The 21,525-nt window shown below is 32.7% G+C and overlaps 2 protein-coding genes across 2 annotated transcripts in view; one reads left to right on the forward strand and one right to left on the reverse strand.

Annotated features, from left to right (window-relative positions):
• The window catches only part of LOC117102662 (coiled-coil domain-containing protein 22 homolog), a 24,688-nt gene extending 12,530 nt beyond the window's left edge, over positions 1–12,158 (reverse strand). The window contains exons 1-8 of the mRNA XM_033243032.1: positions 12,020–12,158; positions 11,034–11,205; positions 10,275–10,407; positions 9,694–9,821; positions 8,154–8,238; positions 7,067–7,236; positions 6,207–6,410; positions 3,638–3,703 (exon numbers count right to left, since the gene is read on the reverse strand). Of these exons, the coding sequence (XP_033098923.1) occupies positions 3,638–3,703; positions 6,207–6,410; positions 7,067–7,236; positions 8,154–8,238; positions 9,694–9,821; positions 10,275–10,407; positions 11,034–11,205; positions 12,020–12,069 (1,008 nt within the window). The 5' untranslated portion in view covers positions 12,070–12,158. The remainder of the gene's footprint in view (positions 1–3,637; positions 3,704–6,206; positions 6,411–7,066; positions 7,237–8,153; positions 8,239–9,693; positions 9,822–10,274; positions 10,408–11,033; positions 11,206–12,019) is intronic.
• A 933-nt stretch (positions 12,159–13,091) lies between these two features.
• Positions 13,092–21,231, forward strand: LOC117102663 (kelch-like protein 5). The gene is made up of 10 exons (XM_033243034.1): positions 13,092–13,232; positions 13,606–13,935; positions 16,019–16,215; positions 16,738–16,950; positions 17,073–17,259; positions 17,586–17,810; positions 18,138–18,300; positions 19,488–19,700; positions 20,267–20,438; positions 20,893–21,231. The coding sequence occupies exons 2-10, from the start codon at positions 13,656–13,658 to the stop codon at positions 20,950–20,952; spliced, it is 1,710 nt and encodes a 569-aa protein (XP_033098925.1). The 5' UTR covers positions 13,092–13,232; positions 13,606–13,655; the 3' UTR covers positions 20,953–21,231.
• Positions 21,232–21,525: the final 294 nt, after the last annotated feature.

A 21,525-nucleotide genomic window follows, 5' to 3' on the forward strand; every position in this document is an offset into this window, starting at 1 on the left:
ATAATATTTATGAGAAAGTATGCTTTTCTAATAAATAATATATATTAATGAGAGAGTACAGTGTTTTTTTAATAATTATTATGTATTCATGTGGAAATATACTCTACTGATAAATAAATAACATATCTATATAATTTTTGTGATATAATGTTATCTTTAACATGTGCTTTTAAACCATATTAATTTCTTTTGTAAAAACTATTTGTTAAGTGCTTTGGGGCTGTTTTTTGGTGTAAGATGAATTTAAAGTCAAACTAATCATTATCAATAATAATTATTAATGAACATTAAAAAAAATGATTAAAAGAACAAAGAAAAAGAAAAACTACAATTTCAACAAATGGCATATATCAGACATGCAAAGAGGCAATCATGAAAATGGTTCACTTCGGAGCTCTCAATAAGATTGATTTTTCTGTCCTTGATTTAAAATTAGACTCAAATAGGGATATGCCCATCCAGTTATCTAATGCTGCACAGATGGCGAACTCATCATGTGTAACATTAATGTTGTCACTCACATAGTTTGAGAATGTAATAAGAAATGTATATCATATGTGGCAGGGGATCAACTAGGAAAATTATGTCTGAAAATAATATTAAAATGGGGATTGTCTTGGAATAATACCGGCAAAAACAGCATATGGGTGTTGCTTAATGGATGTAATCTTTAACCTTTGACTTCGCACATGAATGACAGAATGAAAGATGAACAATTTGATGCTTTGAACATGAGATTTGCCATCCCAAAACCAGCGTACTGTCGCTAAATTTTAAAACTGAGTAATTAGCCTAAAAATGTTGCAGTATTGTATACTTCAGTACAGAGAAGTCATAATAATTTTACTCATAACTTTAATTGGCAATAGTAAGTCATTCATTCATTCATGCTCCATCATATTTAAAGAAAAATTTTGTTTTAATTATGGTTTGCATATGCATTGTACTCGCAGTCGAAGTAAAAATACACTTATTGAATACACCTGGAATAATATGCAAGGTAAAAGAACTTTTGTGTACCGATCTACTAAATTATGGAATAAACTCCCAGATCATACTAAAACCAACTTTAAATCTATGACACTTTAAAATTTTAAGAATTCTATTTCAAATCCTTAATAATACCATCCTAATTTAACCTGATTTTCTCTTACCTTGCATATCCATATTTATTATTTAAATATTTTATTTTCTTAAGTTTCTTTCAATGTTGCTTTTAAATCTATTTTAATTTGTAGTTAAGTTATCAATCTTTTTTTGGTTACAATGTGTATATGTCTGCTTTTAAAATTTTTGTAGTTAAGAACTGAACCACTTTGGAAACCAATACTATGTATTGAAAGTGTATATTCAGTATAAAGAAAGAATAAATAAATAAGTCAATTCCAATAAATAAACTATCATTTTAAAGTTTATAATGTGGGGAATATGAATACTAAAAAGTCAATTATTTTGTTTTGGTCCCTTATACTGGTTACATAAACATTTATCAATTTTCATTTTATCAATATGAGGATTTCAAATGGGAATAATTGTATTTTTGTTTGTGTTTTTTTTTTTTTATGTTTGTTATTGATATGATATCTATTTGTCTATAGTAATGATAGTAATTTTTGTTTTGTTGTTTGTATGTTTGTTATTGATATATCTGTTTGTCTACAGTATTTATATTTCATATTAGATTGTTTATTAAACCTGTTAGCAGCAGTTTTCATCGCAGTTGGTATTTAAATAAATAAAAATTAAAAATAAAATTAGCATCAGTTTGGTTATACACAGTAATCTGAATGCATGTAGTAATTAAAGCATGTTTTAATAGTTAATCAAAACCATTTTTAAATCTGAGAAAAATAACTGTTTCGATATATCTGTGTCATTTTGAAGTTAATAAGTATTTTATAATATTTAATGGGCAATTTATTGTTTTAATTAAATATTTGATTGATGATATTTCCTGGAACTATCACAACAATTGAGAGAAAAAGACAAAAACTGGAGCAGGAACTTATAATAAGTAGTTAAGTTTCCTAAAATAGTATTTTATTAATATTGATGAAACAATAATATATCTAGCAAAAAATCAAAAAGAATTATTTCTGATACTGCATAATAATAATTATTATTATTATATGATAAAAAATAAATAAAATAATAATAATAATTATGGATGCTATACGGGGGAAAAAAAAAGAGGAAGACTAAACAAGAGTTGGAATGGTCTTTTCCAGGAGCTCGGTGTGAACTGGACAAATCTAACAAAGAACAGACCAGCATGAAGTTTGAAGAGGCCATCAGCAAGCAATGGCCTGACATTTGTGACCCAAGAAAGTTGATAACATGACAATTATTTAAACGGTCATAACTTTGCTTCCAGACACCCGATTGAATTCATTTAACTGTCATTTTAAAGTACATGATATGCTCTATGCCATAATAACATTTTGGCCTGAGGACGAGTTTACAGCCTGTTTGTGAGCTTGGGTCACATTTATTTATCTATATTCATTTATTTATTTATCTATTTATCTATATATTTATCCATTTAATTAATTTATCTATTTTTTTATTTAATTATTTATATATATATATATATATATTCATTTATTTAATTATTTATCTATATATTTATCCATTTAATTAATTAATTTTTTTATTTACTTATTTATATATATATATTCATTCATTTATTTATCTATCTATATATTTATCCATTTAATTAATAAATTTATTTTTTATTTACTTATATATATATATATATATTCATTCATTTATTTATTTATCAATTTATCTATATATTTATCCATTTAATAATTAATTAATTTTTTAAATTACTTATTTATATTTATTTATATTTATTAATATCTATTTATTTATTTTTATTTATTTATATTTATTTATTATTCAATCATTTGTTTAAATAATTAGACAATTATTTAACTAATTAATTTATTGATTGATTAATATATTTAATTATTTTTCTTTTACTTAGTTAATTCTTCCTTCTCCAAAAGGCACCACAGTTTTAAAGCTTTATTTGCTTGCTTGCGGTTGTCCGATTCCTTTTCATTTGATGCATTTGAATTGTTTTGTATTACGTCAATTGATTTGGAATAGATAGTTTTGAATTGAATTGAAAAGGCTGTTGTTGAATTATTATTATTATAGGCTAAAAATTTCCACACGAATAAAGTAATCAAGCGGTACTCGGTATATGTACATATATTACCGAGTATATATACATAATAATATGAATACTTCAATTTGATACATATTCTAACTGGACTCTATACCTAGGCCTATGCATACATTGTGCCTGTATTAAACATATTTCAATCTTTGTCAATCCAAAGCCTAAATATAGGCACATTATGACTATATATGGGCATACAACAGTAAATATGTTCTCATCAAGATTCAAACTCAAGACTTTATATTGTAGGTAGATGAAGTTTATACAAGTTCAATACTTGTGTTATAATCTATTCAAGTTTCTCAGGAAATATACCAACAACTACAGAGATTATTAAAAAAAACCTCTAAAGTAATGGAGAAAAACACATCTACCCCTAGAAATGAAATATATCAAATTAATTAATTATATAAAGTATTTAACATTATATTTTAGTGTGTAACATACCTCCTCAGAATCCGCTGTTGGAACTCCTTCACCAATGCCAATCTGAGACACAGTCTGGTCTTCTGGCTGTTGAAAAGAAATAAGGAACAATAATCATAGAATGTTTGTGAAATTTTTTACTTTAATGTTCAATTTAAGAAATCAGACAAAATAATTGTGTGTATTGCACAGTTTGAATAAATTTGACAGTGTAGTCAAAGTTTAAGTTGTTGATGATGTTTTGTTTAATTATGTTCGGGAGTCTGTTGAAAGCAAAACCTTAAGTAAACAATTTATATATCGAGATTTAATTTTGTTTATAAAACAGAGAGTGTGTATGTCACCATGCTCAACTTTTATCTGACCATATATTGTGGCCCCATCAGTCAAAGACTGGTCTCCATTGGGGCCGTGTGGACAAAGTTAAAACTTACAATAAAATAAAAAAATAAAAAAATGCAGTATAAAAACACAATTACAAAACAGAAAGACCTATAATATTGATGCCTTTTAAACTTACATTTAAAATATTTAAATTTGTTGACAATTGTATTGTGTCACTTAATCCATTAATAAGATTAGTTAGCACCTTGCCATTTAAAAGAATGTTTATGTGTGTGTATTTCATATGTAGGCCTATTTGATTACCAAATAAAGAAATTGAAAATTTGAATTGAATGGGTAGTCTGATTCTCAATGCAATAAATATTTACGACCAGTCAGTCAACTGTGGGCAGCAATTCATTTAATTTTATCTTGTCTGCTTTTTCCAGAGCAAACTTAAAAATACCAGTACATTTTACATCCTTCAATGATGTAAAATGATTGATTTTGAAAGTATTAACAAGTTATGACCACTTCAGGAAAAGAAACAAAAAAAAAACACAACCATTAAATGAGTGTTTCCTTTATCTTGGCAGGAAGTGGGAAGAATTATATTTTTGTTTGAAATCGAAATTGTTTATAAATTTCTCTTCTGCGGAATTTCCACTTTCAATTTCTATGACTCAGAAACTAAAATAGAAAGTAATCTTCTTCAACATCTAGTCGTTTTATGTTACCTTATTAGTAATAGTATAAAACCGCATAAAGTTATAAAACAAAAAGGGGATTCACCAGCAGGAAAGCGCACTCTAATTTCCATTTACAACATTTACTAATATCCAACACACTGCCTAAACATGAATGATGTTGTTTTTGTCTCTGATGATGTTAATGTATATATTGTGGCCTACAGGACAAATATACAAATCAGTAATTACCGATACGTGACATTTCCCAGTCATGTTGTCATTCTAAAGTGTATATTTTACCGGCTATAATTTAAAATTGATTATCCCTAGTGTTAGAGTTGGAGTGAACCTTCACTAATCACAACAAATATATGTAAGCAGGAAGAAATTTTAGCAGCTAACATATACTGATATATTTTTTTTTTGGATTGCTCATTATTCAAGGGTCAAACGCTGTAATTTATCAACACCTAATAACACCCAAGTCTAGACCATTAAATTTTAATTGACAAAAACATGACATGTGCCTAAGAAAATATAGTCATGATGACATCACATCATGACCATTTACATAGGCACATCATGACTATATATGGGCATACAACAGTTTTTGTCAAAGAAAAATTGATATTCTGGAAAGCAGAAAACAAACAGGTAACAAAGCAATTTCATTTTTTATAATTTGAATATTTTCTACGACAAAGATTCTAAATTGATTGCTAGCATATAAAACCTGGCCAAAAAAACTTTCACGGTAAAAGCATAGTATCTTAGAAATACCCTGTCTATGTTTCAGCTGTAATAATATTTAACAATAACATTCGATCTGTTTACTTTCTTTTTGTAAATGTTTTTGTGGGGTTTTTTTTCTTTCTGGGAGGAGCACATCATGAAGATATTCAAATATTACCGAAATGAATAAAATAAGGTAATTTAAAAACTAAAAAATTACAGGCTAGTTGGATGTTCCAATTGTTTCTCATTCACTAGGCCTACGGTTAAAATCCATATCCGAGAAGACTTGTTCCACCACCAGAATCATAGGTGAGCATGCCGTTCAAACCAGCGCTGATATTATGGCTGTAAGTTGAAGTGACCCTGCCTTAACCGTTCGGCCATTTAACTCACCTCATAAAAATGGAATGGCACTTTATCTCAAACAGTATAACCTTGAGTTATATTTTTCCCTCTGTTATCAAATTGTCAAGAAGGAAGTCTATCAATGTCTTTACCTACTCCAATAACACCTGAAACACTAGCGCAGTCACTACACAGAGTGCTTACCTCTGCCCGATGCCTGTATACCGAACAATACGCAGCAGTGGGCAATTCTATTATTTTCTTTAATGCTCAAGGGTTTTTAAAAAAATCCAATTTCTGTGACCTTGACCTTTGACAATTTCTTCCCAAAATTTAATCATCTCTTTCTTAGATTACTAATGTACCATTCCAGTAATTTTTATGATCCATTCATTATTTTTTGTATAACCTTACAGACAGACAGACAAACCAACAGCACAGGTAAAGAACCAGAAATACAGAAAATAATCAAAGTCACAAACACTATTTTTTCTTACCTGAGCAAATTGCAGTTTTTCAGCGTGAGTAAACCGAGAGCCCTTGTTCTGCTTACTGCCGCCCTTTTCATTGAACTCGTTGAGGACCTGCATAAGATCAGCCGCTTGGCTCGTCCCAGAAGGACCTTCAGCCTTCGAAAGCCCTTGGCGGAGGTGTTCCGCAATTTTCTTTTTCAAACGCTCTTTCTTTCGAGCTTGATATTCCTACAAAAAAAAAATGAGAAACTTAATCACAAAGAAAAGTTTTTTGATTGCAAAATTATGGATGTGGTTTTTAATTTTTATTTTATCAATACAATAGGGTGCAACTGGTCTGTTAGATTTGGTGTTCCACACAATAAAAGGAAAATTAGCAGTTCAGCTGCTCAAAAATATATTTTAAAATGTCAGTGGAGAATACTGTATGTTTCTGCAAGGAGGTGCTTAGCGACAATCACGATCCTATGGTCCAGGGGTGGTATATTTTGAATATTAACAGGTCCATTATTGGTTTACTGCTCTTCAAATAAACTCTTCTTATACTCATTGCATTGGTCCATAAATTTTCTATAACAAATCTAAAGATTTCCATTAAAAACAGTATATTATAATCGATTAAAGGATTATCGATAACAAATTATTATATTATTATCTGTGTTGTGGAGGTTGATAAAATATCTCCTTTAACTTACTTATACAGTATAATTATATTATTCAATTCTTATGGATTTTCCTAATTTTATCACAGTTAAAACTCTTTAAAAATGCCATCGAGATTATCACATCACAAATAAATCTGTTGTATGGTCATCATGTACCAAAATATGGTCATGATGTGATTTTAATCAAGATCAGTAAATTCAATAAAAATGATGTGTAACCTGTTGGGACAAACGAGACTGAAGACCAGCTGTATTCCATTCAGTTTCCAATTCAAGAGCCGCCGTTAACTGGACAGCATTAGCCTCCATCAGAGACGCTGCCAGGTTCTCTTTTCGCCCAGGCTGCTTGGAGACTACTGGTAAATGACTTGCATAATAGTTCTTAACATCTGCAAAAAAAATTCAATTGTATTAATTTAAAAATAATTAGGAATCATAATTATTTAGGTTTTCTAAACTTTTTGTTTAATAAATAGGTGTTGGACAAGCATGAAACACTGGTCACATAGTGCAGAATCTGTAGCCCCATGCAGAGCTAGTCCTACAGACCAGATTGTTGACAGTTAAGCCAAGGACTCAATGTGTCGTATGACCACCAGCCAGCGAATCGCTGTCTAGTGCTCCCTGTAGGCCCTAGGCCTATACTGCGCGACACTGTCTCCTGATTGTCAGTAGCTGTCTGAATGGATTATCATTACAAATGATCCACTGTGCACATGTTGTGACATTGGGTTTTTCTAGAATCGCGTTGGCCGCAGTGACTGACATCTTTAGTCATATATGGTGTATTTGTCCAAAAGAGGTTGGATCCTTGGTGTCAAAAGCTGGACTACTGTAATAATCTCTAACTCTGCACTATATATTGGCCTATTAGTCCCAAAATTTGGACTACTGATCCCATATTTAATGATTATAGATACAATGGAGATGTCGGTGATGTTAGAGAAAAGTCCTGGTAATTATAGCAGGGAATGGATCATGCACAGGACTATAATACAATGCTCTTGGTTAAGATGTTCTTATAATACTGAGCATCAGAACGTAAACTAGACAGTGGCCCCCCTCCCCATAAATATAAGTCTGACAGTGCAATTTTCTTACATCAGCCCGAACCAAAGAGGAGGTAGTGCAGACCCTCTACCTATGAAAATCCCTCCCTCGGCCCCCCCCCCCTCTATTTCAAACTCCCAGGTCCGCCACTGCTAGAGTACTTACAGAAAATATTTAGTGGTATTTTCTCATTAGCATACCAAATATCATATTCTCTCATTTCCTCAAAAAATTCCAAGGCATTTCAAAATCTTACCTTTAGGGACTTTCCTGGTGACATCCCCCATGCCTTGAGGGATAGAAATATGTATGCTGTGGAAGCCATGCATACCCCGACAACCCTAGGGAAATATATATAAAAATCTTAGAAATGCTAGACTAGATTAAAACTGTTAATAGACCATTTGAGGTTACTACAAAAAGTACTAAATATACACTTAAAAAGACTTATTTTGATCAAAAGAGACATTGTTCTAATGTTCTATTTACTTTTTTTTACCACTACTATTGAAATTTCAAAACAATTATTACCATAGGGTGGAATTGTAAGATATTTTGCATGTTAACATTGATACACTGGAAGCCAACATTAGAATGGGAATTAAAACACTCTGATACTATAAAAAAAAAAAAACTTTACAGAAAAAAAAAACCTTCTCTAGAGGGCTGCAAACTGATTTATTGTGGCATCAGAAGTTTTATTGATTTGTAAAGCCGGTTACTCACTGCGTGCGACGACGATGATGCGACGAAGAATGCACGCAAAGACGCGGACCCAACGGATCGTCTTTTTAATGAGGATCCGTTGAGATTGCCACTGACGATCAGCAGATGGCATTGCGTTGTCTATTGCTCACCGGAAGCAAATGTGGATTCGTCGTGCGACAGCCGTATGACTGTCGTACGACGCAGGGAGTGTCCGGCTTTAGAATCAATATCCGTCCCTTTACGAAGTACACCCTAAGGCACAAGGGATACTTAGGAATTGGAAGCAGCTAATTCAAGTAGAATTCTGCATAATTTTAATCAAGAATAAGGTTATAAAATCAAAGAGTATAATTATACATACAATTGTATCTACTTCAGTACTTTTTATTATACTATTTAGAAAATTTAATTTAAAATCAACAATTTAGAAAAGAAGAATTATTCTGTACTTTCAATTTTTCCTAGATTTACAAAAAAATGTTATGCTCTAAATGGGATCCATTTCATCTACTTCTGTATAATATATTAACTATAGTTATTCTGTCCTTCACCTAAAGTATGAACAATGCCCCATCCAGGTCCTCCTCAACCAAAACAATCTATAATTTGTGAGGCCAACATCTTAGGTCAGACTCTCTACAGGCCTGTAGTGTAATTATTGTTTGCATTTTCTGGTACTTGGGTATAAACCCATCACCAATCAACCACTCACTCAATTCTTTTTCAACTTTTAAATGATATCCAAGCATGGAGAGTAAAGTTAATAAAACTGGTAATTGTAATTTGATGTAGGCTCACCACACCAGCAGTGGGACTTGCCAGTGGCCAGTCTGTACACTACTAGCCTAATATCCCTAACAACTGTACTCACCCTGTTCGAAGGTGTAGTTTCAAAAATTTACTGTGTAGCTTTAAAATTTTGAAAATCGGTGAGTTATAAAAAAAATCTCTCGGAAATGTTGAATCTTGAAAATAAAATGCTGCGGAACACTTTATTTAGTGAAATCGCGAACAAATTGAGGGCCACAAAAAATAAGGGCCCTAACAGTATTTAAAAATATATTAATATAAAATATAGCATTGCATACTTCCTTAGTCCAGGATGTTGCATTCTTCCACCGGTACCCCCTCCGCTTACAGTGAGGTGGGAGCCAAGGGCTCTGTAGCTGGGCCATAATGGCCTGGGATATAGCACGATTGAGAAGTGCAGACTTGCCTAGATAAGAGAACCAAAATAATGTTTATATTAATTAGATATATAATATTTTAAAACCTTGTTGAAATCTGAAATAAAAGCATAAGTTTCAAAAAAAGAAAATCTAATTGCTTATATATTTATAAAGACGAATTGAGTTCTTAACTTCCAATGAAACAATAAAATAAAATCAACTTTCACTGTTTTAAAAAAGGCTGTTGTTACTGAAGTCTGAAACCAATTCTTATTTCTGATTGGATGTTTTAATTCACTGATTGGATGAGCTCTAATTCAATCTACACATACCTATAACATCCAATCAGAATTAGGAATTGATTTAGACTGGTGTGAAAATTGCCCCTGCAAAACAAAAAAGCCTACTTATTTATGGTAAAGACAATGATTTTATTATTTTATAAAAGTTTATTTTTTACTGGCCGAGGGAGATCATTTTGGATTTCTTTCCCCACTTACCTAGAGGTTCATCTGCAGTTGTTGATGTGTCCTTAGGAAGTTTCTCAATGAGAAACATGAGCACTTTCCTTATATCCGCCTCATTTGCATACAGGAATGTCTGATACCCAATTTCACCTTTGTAGCCCAATGACTATTAAAAAAAGAATTAATTAATTTAATTAAAATTCAATCAAATGATAAATACTAAATGCAAGCAACGATTTCCATTGTCAGAGACAATACTTCTTTCATCTCAAGTATTTTTTTTTTTTTGGCAATTTATTAACATGAAATTATAATAGTTTGTGAAGGAATAAAACTTGACATAAATTAAATAAATATGTTCTGACATACAGTATTGGCAATATCTAGGAAAGACGATATGGCAGGGGTTCTGATAATTTTTAGCAAAGGCCAGCAGGATGCAGGGGAAAAGCAATTGTGGGATCCACACAGCCGAGACCACTGAGTCTAAGACACTGGACAAATTTAGCTTACTTTCTATACTTCAATCTGTTTAGAGACATTTTTTCGCCCTTCACTTTGAAACCACCTTTGGGTGGTCTCTAAATTTGAAGGTGGGGGGGGGGGATATGTTTCTGTCTTCATATATATTTGTTATACACATATCTTTAGTCAAGCTAGTCATGGCCAACAGCGCTTTAGGCTGGGGGAGATAAGAACCCAAACAGTCACTGCCACCAACTCTGCATGTAAGCACATAAAGTATTAAAATAAAAAGTGTATGCTCTGTATTGGCTATACACAAGTACTAACCATGCATGCATTGGCTAGATCTGTTCCAACCCTGAATCTTGCAGACATCCCAGGTGGAAGTGACTTCGACACTGTGATCTTGTCGTCTATTATTCGCAAGCATCTTGCTACAGCCTCGACGGTGAGCTCTGTAGAAAACTGTTGCAAGCTTTGGATCTCCGAACTGATGTCGCTGAAAATTAATCGCAACAAAACATGCTAATTAAATTAATTGATAAGGCAATGTAAAAGCAATACTTTTTCCTAGTAAAAGTTTAGTTGGATTCATTCAGTTTAAACACCAAGGATAACCCATGAAATCCAAAGACTTATTTGAGCCAGTAGCCTCCTTCTGGGGGTAACTGGGCAGTACACCAGGACACAATCCCCTACTCATTTCAGAGGAGTTTTCAACAATTTGTTAAACCTGAATTTTGAAGTGCATGGGACAAAAATGTGTTCCATTGTTTAAAACTACTAGTGATTTCATTTTATGCCAATTAAAATAATAAAATATATTTTAATACATTTGTTAGTGTGGGATGTTAATCTTTTAATGTAATAAATAACTAGTGTGTGCAGTGTGTCCACCTGCATTGCTACTTGATATGCATCATCATTGTGTCAATTGACAATCACAGGGCCTAGCCTAGGCCAGCAGGCCCTAGAGGCCTAGATAGGAAATTACACAGGAAATGGACAACAGAAGATTTCCTCAATTACTTTTTTGTTTATTATATTATATAATTATTAGACCTCCTCATTGGTCTAGGTCTAGTCCTATGTCTATGTCTATGTTATTTATTTTTTTCATTCGAGTTTCATGACCTAGCATTTGTTAGCAACCCAGCCCACCACCAGCAGGCCCTCTCTAATAAACTTCTTTACAGCTCTAGCACTAGCTTAATCCTGAGCCTAAGGCTATGGCCTAGGCCTAGCCTAGGTAGGGCCTCGCCTAGGTATATTGGTCACAAAACATAAATCATGCCTATCTGAATCTTTCTTACCATCCAATTTGGCGAAAAGTATGAATTATTATGTTATCAACTTCATCCATAATTACAATAGGTATTTGTTTAGGGAATAAGCCTGCGTTTCACCACCTTTTCCGGACTGTGTTTTTGAAGCCTGAGTGAACTCACGTGAGGCCTGATCAAAGGTCATGTTTTTGGATACTTACACGGAAACGTACACCTAGATTCGTGTTAAAAACCGTTGTTTTAGCTTTTAATTTTAACTGACCATTATAACTGTAATGATGCGGATGCCGATGATCAAGATGATGAGCTGATGATATGAAGATGATATGAAGATGATATTATTATTATTATTGTTATTATTATTATTGTTATTATTATTATTATTATTATTATTATTATTATTATTAAAATACTTATAATGGTCACATTATTAAGAAGACACAACAATAATTGTTACTTAACCATTATTATTATTATTGTTGTTGTTGTTGTTATTACTATACACAGAGCGTATTAACTTACTGCCTAATCTGATAAAAGCCTAGAAATATTAATAATAGACTAAATCCGACGACAGCAGAGAAAATAATTAAAGATTAATAAAATTTATAATAATAATTTTATAGATAGTACTGGTAATCATTAAACAGTGGAAACTAATGATTTTCTGATTAAATTTTTTTTTGTTTTTTGTTGCGTGTTATGTTTCTTGAATTGGATTTAATATGATTGACTTTAATGCTGTTGAATTTTAGCTTCCATGAATTTTAGCTTTCCATATTGTTCTCTTTTATATTATAAATGTGTATTCTTGTCTATTTTAAATTTCAATGTTCAAATCCGCCCGCATTAAATGAATAAATTAGTATTATCATTGAAATAATAAATTATAATTTGCACTAAGCAATTTAAACAATAATTCACGTTTTTTTAAAAAGTAGTACGTGCGTTGTATTCCATTCTAAGTATAACAAATATTCATATCATAAACATAAAGAAATTCATTCCTAGGATGGAGTTCAGTACCGTAGCGAACTTCGACCATCGAGCAAAATCGAGTGCGGTCTTAAATTGCGGTGTAGTCTTTCGGCCCGTTGCCTGGCAAATAGCTTCTGTCATGTCGGTGACCTACATAATGATTTCGCAGCTCGCGCTGAATACGTACGCTAAGGAATCCAGGGATACCTTTTGTTTTAAGAATGTCGGTGATATTTTGAGGGCTTAAATGGTGATTAAAATGGTGAGGAACGCTTTTATGATGATCAATACACATTACGTTGTTTTATCTGTGACGTTCTACCAGCTCTGTGTGGGCAGTTTTTTTTTACATGTCTAGGCGGTAGGCCTAGCCTTTAGAAGCCTAGGGCCTAGGCCTAGGCCAAGATAGGACGAGTAGTAAAGTTTACAACCTTCTCGGCTAGATATAAGCCTACGCCTAGCGAAGGCTGAGGCGTTCTGGGAAAGAAGGCAATCGTTTAGATCTAGGCATAGCTTTTTCCCATGCGCTAAATTTTATCTTCTTACGTTTATTTGGAATTAAATGTTTTATGACATTGTTTACTAACATTAACATATGGCATGCTCATTGACATTGACATTTTATCTTCTCTCAGGTGTAAACTCTGTGACCTTCTGTGGTCTGTAACAGCCACTTTTTGACCTGATGGAGGATTTGAGTGAGGGAGAGTGTTTTCGTTCCATCAACCATGCTGAAAGAACATTCAAGAAAATGGAAGGATATTTGCACCGCAAACAACTGACAGACGTCATTTTAATTGCAGAAAATGTACGAATTCCTGCCCATAGACTGGTGCTCAGCTCAGTCTCGGATTACTTTGGTGCTATGTTTACGCACGATGTCCGCGAAGCCACCGAAGTTGAGATCGAACTCCATAATCTTGATCCAAATGCATTGAAAGCATGTATTCATTACATATACACAGGTATCAGAATAGAACACTTGCATAGTCAGTGGCATATGCGTCAACAGTGGCATATCTAAAAATTACTCGCGCTCCCTCCAGGCGCCCCCAAAAAATCATGGTCAAGTTGTTAAAAAGCACCTGAAACTGATCATTGAGGTCTCCCCCCCCCCCAATCAGCACCCCCACTTCAAAACTCCTAGATATGCCACTGTGCATCAATGTACACATCAGTAGGCCTACACTCTTTCTTTTCCTTCTTTTTTTTCCTTTTCATCTTTTATGAAAGTGATCAAACAATCAAACATGCTGTATTTTGGGACTTTAATTTTCATGTAACAATAACAAATAATTTAAAATATTAAGTTTTTAGACTCTGCACAAGATATGTTAGGTCTCGCCACAAAATGAGATGCATCGTTGGTGAAATCATTTTGAGATAATCACCAGAATAGGTCAAAGTCAAAATTTTACACAATTTTTATTTTAATGTTTTTAAATAACTTGATATTTATATTTGTGTTCAGGTTTATTTATTATTCACCAATAAAATACATTAAAAACAGAGGGCAGCATAAGCTGAAATCTCTGTGAACAATTAAGAAAACAGTAAAAAGGCAAGATACACAAAAACAGTACAAGAAAACAAAAGCAGCATCCAAAAGCAATACACAAAAGATACAAACAACCAGGCCTATCATCCACCAACATTATCATTATTATTATCATTATTATACTCATCATTATTCTTATCATTATTATTATCATTAATATTATCATTATTATTATCATTATTACCATTATTATTATTATTATTATTACTATTATTATAATTACTATTATTATTATCATAATCATAACAATATTACAATATATTACATAATCATATCAAAATTATACACAATATATATATACATAATATATAAAAATATATAATCTATAATACAATATAATAATATATATACATAAAATATACACATAAATATGCACTAACAAACATATATACACTTTTATATTTAATGATTGTAAACTTTTTAAGTGAATTTTCTTACTAAAACAGTGTTCTTTGCGCATATTCTGTATTTCTAGTCCTATTATTTGTACAGGTTAGTTTATCTTGGAGGCCAATTTTCTCAAAATGTGGTTCTCTTACACATAATATTTAAATGCTCACATCTCTGGATCTACATATCCTAGTGAAGCCATTCAAAGACCAAATTAAAGCTTATAATGTGATCTACCCAAATATAATATAAACTCAATTTTTGATATTCTAACCATTAGACTCATTTTGTTATGAGGCCTCACATATATGAATATCAATCAATCAACTAAGATTGATTGATTGACACTTCACATCAATCAATCAGTCTTTCTTACATTACAATTTAAGGATATTTTAGTGACACATGAAATAATTAGCTATATTTTTTTTTTCTACTCAGTACTTGCTGATATTGATACAGTCCACTACATTTGAGGTATGTTGTGGCAAAATTGCTAAGTCGTAGCAAAAATTGAAATTCAAGGGTTTGGTATTTTTAGATATCTGAGTATGTGATCTTTAAAATGAAGGGTCATTCATTCAAATTGGACATTTCAAGCCTAAGTTATTGGAAAGTGAAAGTACAGTACTCTTAGAGTCAAGATAAACAGGATTTTGAGTAATTGCCTTTCAAAGTTATTTGTGCATACATTGTTCAATAGAATGAACTATGAAAAATAACGTTAAATAAACAATTTGTTAACCACATGATTAGTAAGACATTAAACTGTTGATCTATAGTGAAAAACAAATTTGGATTTTTTAGCAATTTTTTGAGCTCCCATATTTTATAGCTCATTTACTCAATACTGGACTGTTCGACAACTTAGCCATTTTGCCACAACATGCCTCATTTTATACTTATTTCTTCCCTATTCTATTTTGAGTAACTTATGTAAATTCAGAATCAGATTCTTTGTCATAATTTGATTAAATTATAATAAGGATATTTTTTGTGGAAGTATCTTTTGATACACCAATTTTAAACGTACAGAATTCTTTATAAAATAATTAATTTCTGTATGTTCTGTATCATTTTGAATGATTCTATAATTTTAGGCCGGACCAACCTTCGCGAAGACAATGTCGAAGCCCTATTGGCAACAGCGTGCATTCTGCAGCTGTCGGAGGTAGTGGAGGCCTGCTGCGGCTACCTGATGAAACAGTTGCATCCATCCAACTGTTTAGGCATCCGCGCATTTGCCGATACACAGGGCTGTAAAGATCTACTAAAGGTTGCCCATAATTATACAACAGTGAGTACTACCATGAACATTGTCTATATACAAAGTATAATTTGATAGTAAATGTAATTTGTATTTTTAAACTTTGTATCAAAATATTTGTAATTTTATTTATTACACACAATTTAGATACAAGGGTATAGATGTGGATTGATATGATGATGTTGACTTTATGTAGAAGTATAGGAGATATACAAATATAGCATTTTCAAAATTTATATCAAGCAAACTAAGGATGTATGGAAGGCCCAAAATGTATTAACATGATATAATGAAATGCCACATTAATGCTTTTGACTAGTATATTTTTAACTCCGATGAGGAGCTCTAGGAGTACCCTGCTGACTGATTGATTAATAGATCTTTTTTATATGGGCAGCTGTTAGGGCCACTAGCTGATTGATTAATAGATCTTTTTTTGATGGTCAGTCGTTAGGGCCAATATACCCTACTGCGTTTATTATACTGCAATCTTTGGATCTTTCGAGATTACAAGGACTTGTTATAACATTAATTCATTTTTCTCTGATCTAGGAACATTTTGAAGAAGTAACCCAGAACCAAGAGTTCCTAATCCTAGCTGCTGACGAAGTTTGTGAGCTTTTGAGCAGCGATGACTTGAACGTTCGCAACGAGCAGACTGTCTACTACGCCATGCTCGCTTGGGTCAAGCATGACTTGCCAAACCGACACACCGCTATCGCACAATTACTTGCCCATATACGTATGCCATTGCTCTCGCCACAGGTGAATAGTTTTATTGTCGTTAGCAGTTAATTTTAATAAAAATTATATGTCATTAAATATTATTAATTGAAATGTTATGTTTTACAACTGCTTTATTTTGTATAATTATTAACTTTTTTCAGTTTATTACGGACGTAATCGATAATAATGCTTTAGTCAGAGATGAATCTTGCCAGCGTCTCATAATGGAGGCCATGAAGTACCATTTATTGCCAGAGAGACGTCCAGTAATGCAATCGGCGCGAACCAAGCCTCGCAAGTCAACGGTTGGAACCTTGTATGCCGTTGGTGGTATGGATAGTACCAAAGGTTTGATATTTATACGTACTTTACGCAAAGCAGTATGTGAGAATTATAGAAACATGACACACTACAATTAAATTACACAGCGCACAATAAATGCTTATTACACTTGCAAAGAACGATGATGGGAATTACTATTTGTTAATTTTTGTCGCGCAACAATTTTTTTTATTTTTTGAAGATTAATTCTATGCTGTGCGACATCATACTCTGTCACATATTCACATCGTATTTAGTGTGGATCATAAAGAATAGGTTCTAATTCTCCTGCTGATGTCAAATAGACAATAATTAAAAAATGTTATTGATATATACAACTGTTTTCCCGCCAGGTGCAACAAGTATTGAAAAATATGACCTCCGTACGAACACCTGGTCACACGTTGGTCACATGAGTGGACGACGTCTGCAGTTCGGCGTAGCAGTGATTGAAGACAAGCTGTACGTGGTTGGTGGAAGGGACGGACTGAAGACACTTAACACGGTCGAGTGCTTTCACCCTAAGACTCGTGAATGGAGTATGCTCCCGGTGATGGGGACCCATAGGCATGGCTTAGGTAAGAGCTCTGCTCTCTAGGCTAGACTAAGTTTCCATAATGTTAGGTATAATCATTTTAGGTTGCCTTTAAGTTATGTAAATGTTATATGCTAATATTTGGGTGTAGTATGACATTATCATGCCCATATATGGGCACATCACACACATTTTTTTTGTCATAGAAAATTTGATAGTATGGACAAATCTTTATACCTTTTTGTTTTTTATGTTTTGATTTGTGCTTTAATAATAATTGTAATAAAAATATAATAATATAGAAATATATATATATATTTATAGAAAACATTATATTATTGTAATATTAATTATAATATTGTATTTGTAGGTGTTACTGTATTAGAGGGCCCCATGTATGCTGTTGGAGGTCACGACGGCTGGAGTTACTTAGCAACCGTTGAGCGATATGACCCACAAAGTAAGCAGTGGAGTTATGTAGCGCCAATGACAACACCAAGGAGCACAGTTGGTATAGCGGTGTTAGACAAAAAGTAAGAATCTATCAAATTTCCATTATTTATTATATTATATTTATTTTTGCGTATATATATTTCCAACTAATTACAGTATTTATTTGAATAGTATTATTCAAATAGTATTATTCGAGTATTTATTTGCTTATTTTACTATAGAATTTTTACAATTGTTAACTTTCTTCTCTGTTAGTCGACCTGACTAATGGAGATGAATAGCTTAATTGCTTTTATTTTATTTAATATACCTTTGTATTTTAAATTTGAATTTTAAAGCAAATTTTATTTAATCATCTGAAAATGTTAATATTTTAAATATTTTAAATTATGCCTATTTTACTATTGAACTTCTTAAATTTTTAACTTTTAATGTTTATATATTTTTTTAAAATGTATATTCTGTAAGCATTTGGTTGTTTCTTGTGAAGGGGCCCCACTCGACAGTGATTAAGTTCACTTTTGGGGTGTCCTGTCTCATATTATCTGTGCTTGTTTCTTGCTGTTTCCTTTATTGTCAATTTTATGTTTTGAGATGAATAAAGGAAATGAAAAAATGAATAAATGCCCCAGGGTGATATTGTATGTGAGGCGTTTATATTTTTTTTTATGTGTAAAGTGGATACGTATATGAGGCATGTTGTGGCAAAAATTTTAATTAAAGTTATTGGTATTTTCAGATACCTGAGTATGTGATCTTTAAAATGAGGAGTCATTCATTGAAATTGCACATTTCAAGCCTTAGTTATTGGAAAGTGAAAGTACAGTACTCTCAAAATCAAGATAAACATGATTTTGAGTAATTGCCTTTCAAAGTTATTTGTGCATACATTGTTTAATAGAATGAACTATCAAAACAACTATCAAATAAACAATTTGTTGACCCTTCCAGAACCAATACTTTGGTACATGATTAATAAGACATTAAACTGTTGTTCTATAATGAAAAACAAATTTGGATTTTTAGGCAATTTTTTAAGCTCCCATATTTTATAGCTCAGTTACTCAATACTGGCATGTGCAACAACTAAACCATTTCGCCACAGCATGCCTCATACTCATATGTACGCCTCTTAGTTTCACTGTAAATATGGAGCTACAAGCATAATAACCGTCAGTACCGTTTATTTGAAGGGATGCGTTTATTCCAAATGAGGGTACAGAGGGGAAGTTTATTCAAATAAATACGGTACTTTTCTCTCCCTCAGGTTGTATGCAGTAGGGGGACGAGATGGAAGTGCATGCTTGCGTTCTGTAGAGGTGTATGACCCGCATACCAACCGTTGGACGATGTGTGCCCCGATGTCTAAACGGAGAGGGGGCCTAGGGGTAGCTGTGTGCAATGGATGCCTGTACGCTGTAGGGGGACACGATGCCCCGGCCAGTCAGCAAAGCTCAAGGCAGTTTGACTGTGTAGAAAGGTGCTCGCATTATCATAGACTTTCCTTTCATTTGGATAAATACAAATCCAGTTCACATAAATTTATCTGCGATATGTTTAACCAAGTGAGTCTCCAGGCTGCTCCCCACTGCAGGAAAGTCCAAAGCGAAAAAGCGCAACTGTTAAATCTTCTTGAGCGTATAGTGAATAATGTAACATTCTTCTGCGCATTTTTGTACGCTCAATAATTTGAATTTTGACTCTTCTACATTGGAATGGCATTTGCATGTTGGCAAATAGTACTTAACCCAGGGTCACCTCCAACGTACTGTTTGTTCCTCTCATGCTTCTCTAAACACACCCACTAATTTGTCATTTTTTGTTAGTCATAAAACATGGTTTCACTGCGCTTTCAAAGCCTGCAATAAGTACGAGCAAGCCACAGAGTTAGTCAAACAGAAGCCTTTGGAGTAATGATGCTTATGCATAAAAGAAAAAATTATAAAATTTAAATACAAATATTTATCCAACAATAAAAATTATTAACAGTCTCATCTACCTAGAATAAAATCTTCATTATTACAATTATATATATCTTTTTTCCAGATATGATCCCCGATCAGATACATGGTCTATGGTGGCGCCGATGAATCTGTGTCGTGATGCTGTCGGTGTATCAGTTCTAGGGGATAAATTGTTTGCTGTGGGTGGCTATGATGGGACAATGTACCTAAATGCTGTTGAATTTTTTGATCCTCAATTGGAGAAGTGGAACACGGTAAATTGTTGTTTCATTCGTGGGGGTGTGTGTATGTTGGCGGATGGGAGTTGCATCATTTGACACCGAATTATAACCTTATGGGGCTTGCCATGCCAAAACCAGCCTCAATGAGCAAAGCAAGAAAATTAACTTTTTAATATATTCATTTTCTCCACATAATAAGGTTTAAAATGATGGGTCATTTTCTCCACATAATAAGGTTTAAAATGATGGGTCATTTACTGGAATTGACTTTCTATTGCCAAAGTTATGAGTAAAAGTATTACAGCTTCTCTGTACTAAAGTATACAATACTGCTACGTTCATAAGCTGATTACTCAGTTTAATAATTAGCTATAATATTATGGGATGGCAAGCCTCATATATTTCCTATAAATTAAAATATATGTAGCCAAAGTTTATTTGTTTTCAATTAAATGATTACTGATTTCCCCCATGCTTTCTTTTTTAGGTTGCTCCATTGAATACAGGCCGGGCTGGTGCATGTGTGGTTCAGGTAGCCAGTATGTGACCCCTGTACTTTGACCTCTGTCCTTTATAATCAATGAACTTTACACCAGAACAATTCTCATCAAAGCCGAATTAAGTATTCAAATGAATGAATCTATTCATATTATTATAAAACCTTTGTTGAATGAAAGCAGAATTTTAATCAAAAAATTATATTTTAGTATAGATGTATATTGGGTGGTCCGAGCATCTTTTATGGTTGTCTGGGAGAAAAATGTTTTCATTTTAACATAAAGAACCATGAGGTATGAAAAAAAAGATACCACCTAAAGCCATTGATCATAAAAGCACACAGGTATAAACATTGTTACTCTATCAGGAACATCATTGTGAATACACTTGATAAATATTGGGGCACAAAGAAGCGATTATGTACAGTTTTTCCGACTATTTTGAGCATGAAGCTACTGTAATGGCCTCTCCATAAGAGGAACTGTAGGAAATCTCCTACCTTTGCCTGTATTGAAAAATTCACTAAATTTACAACATTTAATCTGCAAAAGGGCCAGTTGTGATTAGAACTAGTTTCATCACATGCCTAGCTAGATTACAATATAATAAAGCCGAATTTCCA

The sequence above is a fragment of the Anneissia japonica genome, unplaced genomic scaffold, assembly GCF_011630105.1.
Source record: "Anneissia japonica isolate Jap-2015-1 unplaced genomic scaffold, ASM1163010v1 scaffold288184_len555535_cov198, whole genome shotgun sequence".
Lineage (NCBI taxonomy): Eukaryota > Metazoa > Echinodermata > Crinoidea > Comatulida > Comatulidae > Anneissia > Anneissia japonica.

Coding starts and splice junctions, on each gene's coding strand:
- LOC117102663 (XM_033243034.1), top strand. CDS start 13,656: ATGGAGGATTTGAGTGAGGGAGAGTGTTTTCGTTCCATCAACCATGCT. Junction 13,936..16,018: donor TATTCATTACATATACACAG/GTATCAGAATAG, acceptor CTATAATTTTAG/GCCGGACCAACCTTCGCGAA. Junction 16,951..17,072: donor TGCCATTGCTCTCGCCACAG/GTGAATAGTTTT, acceptor AACTTTTTTCAG/TTTATTACGGACGTAATCGA.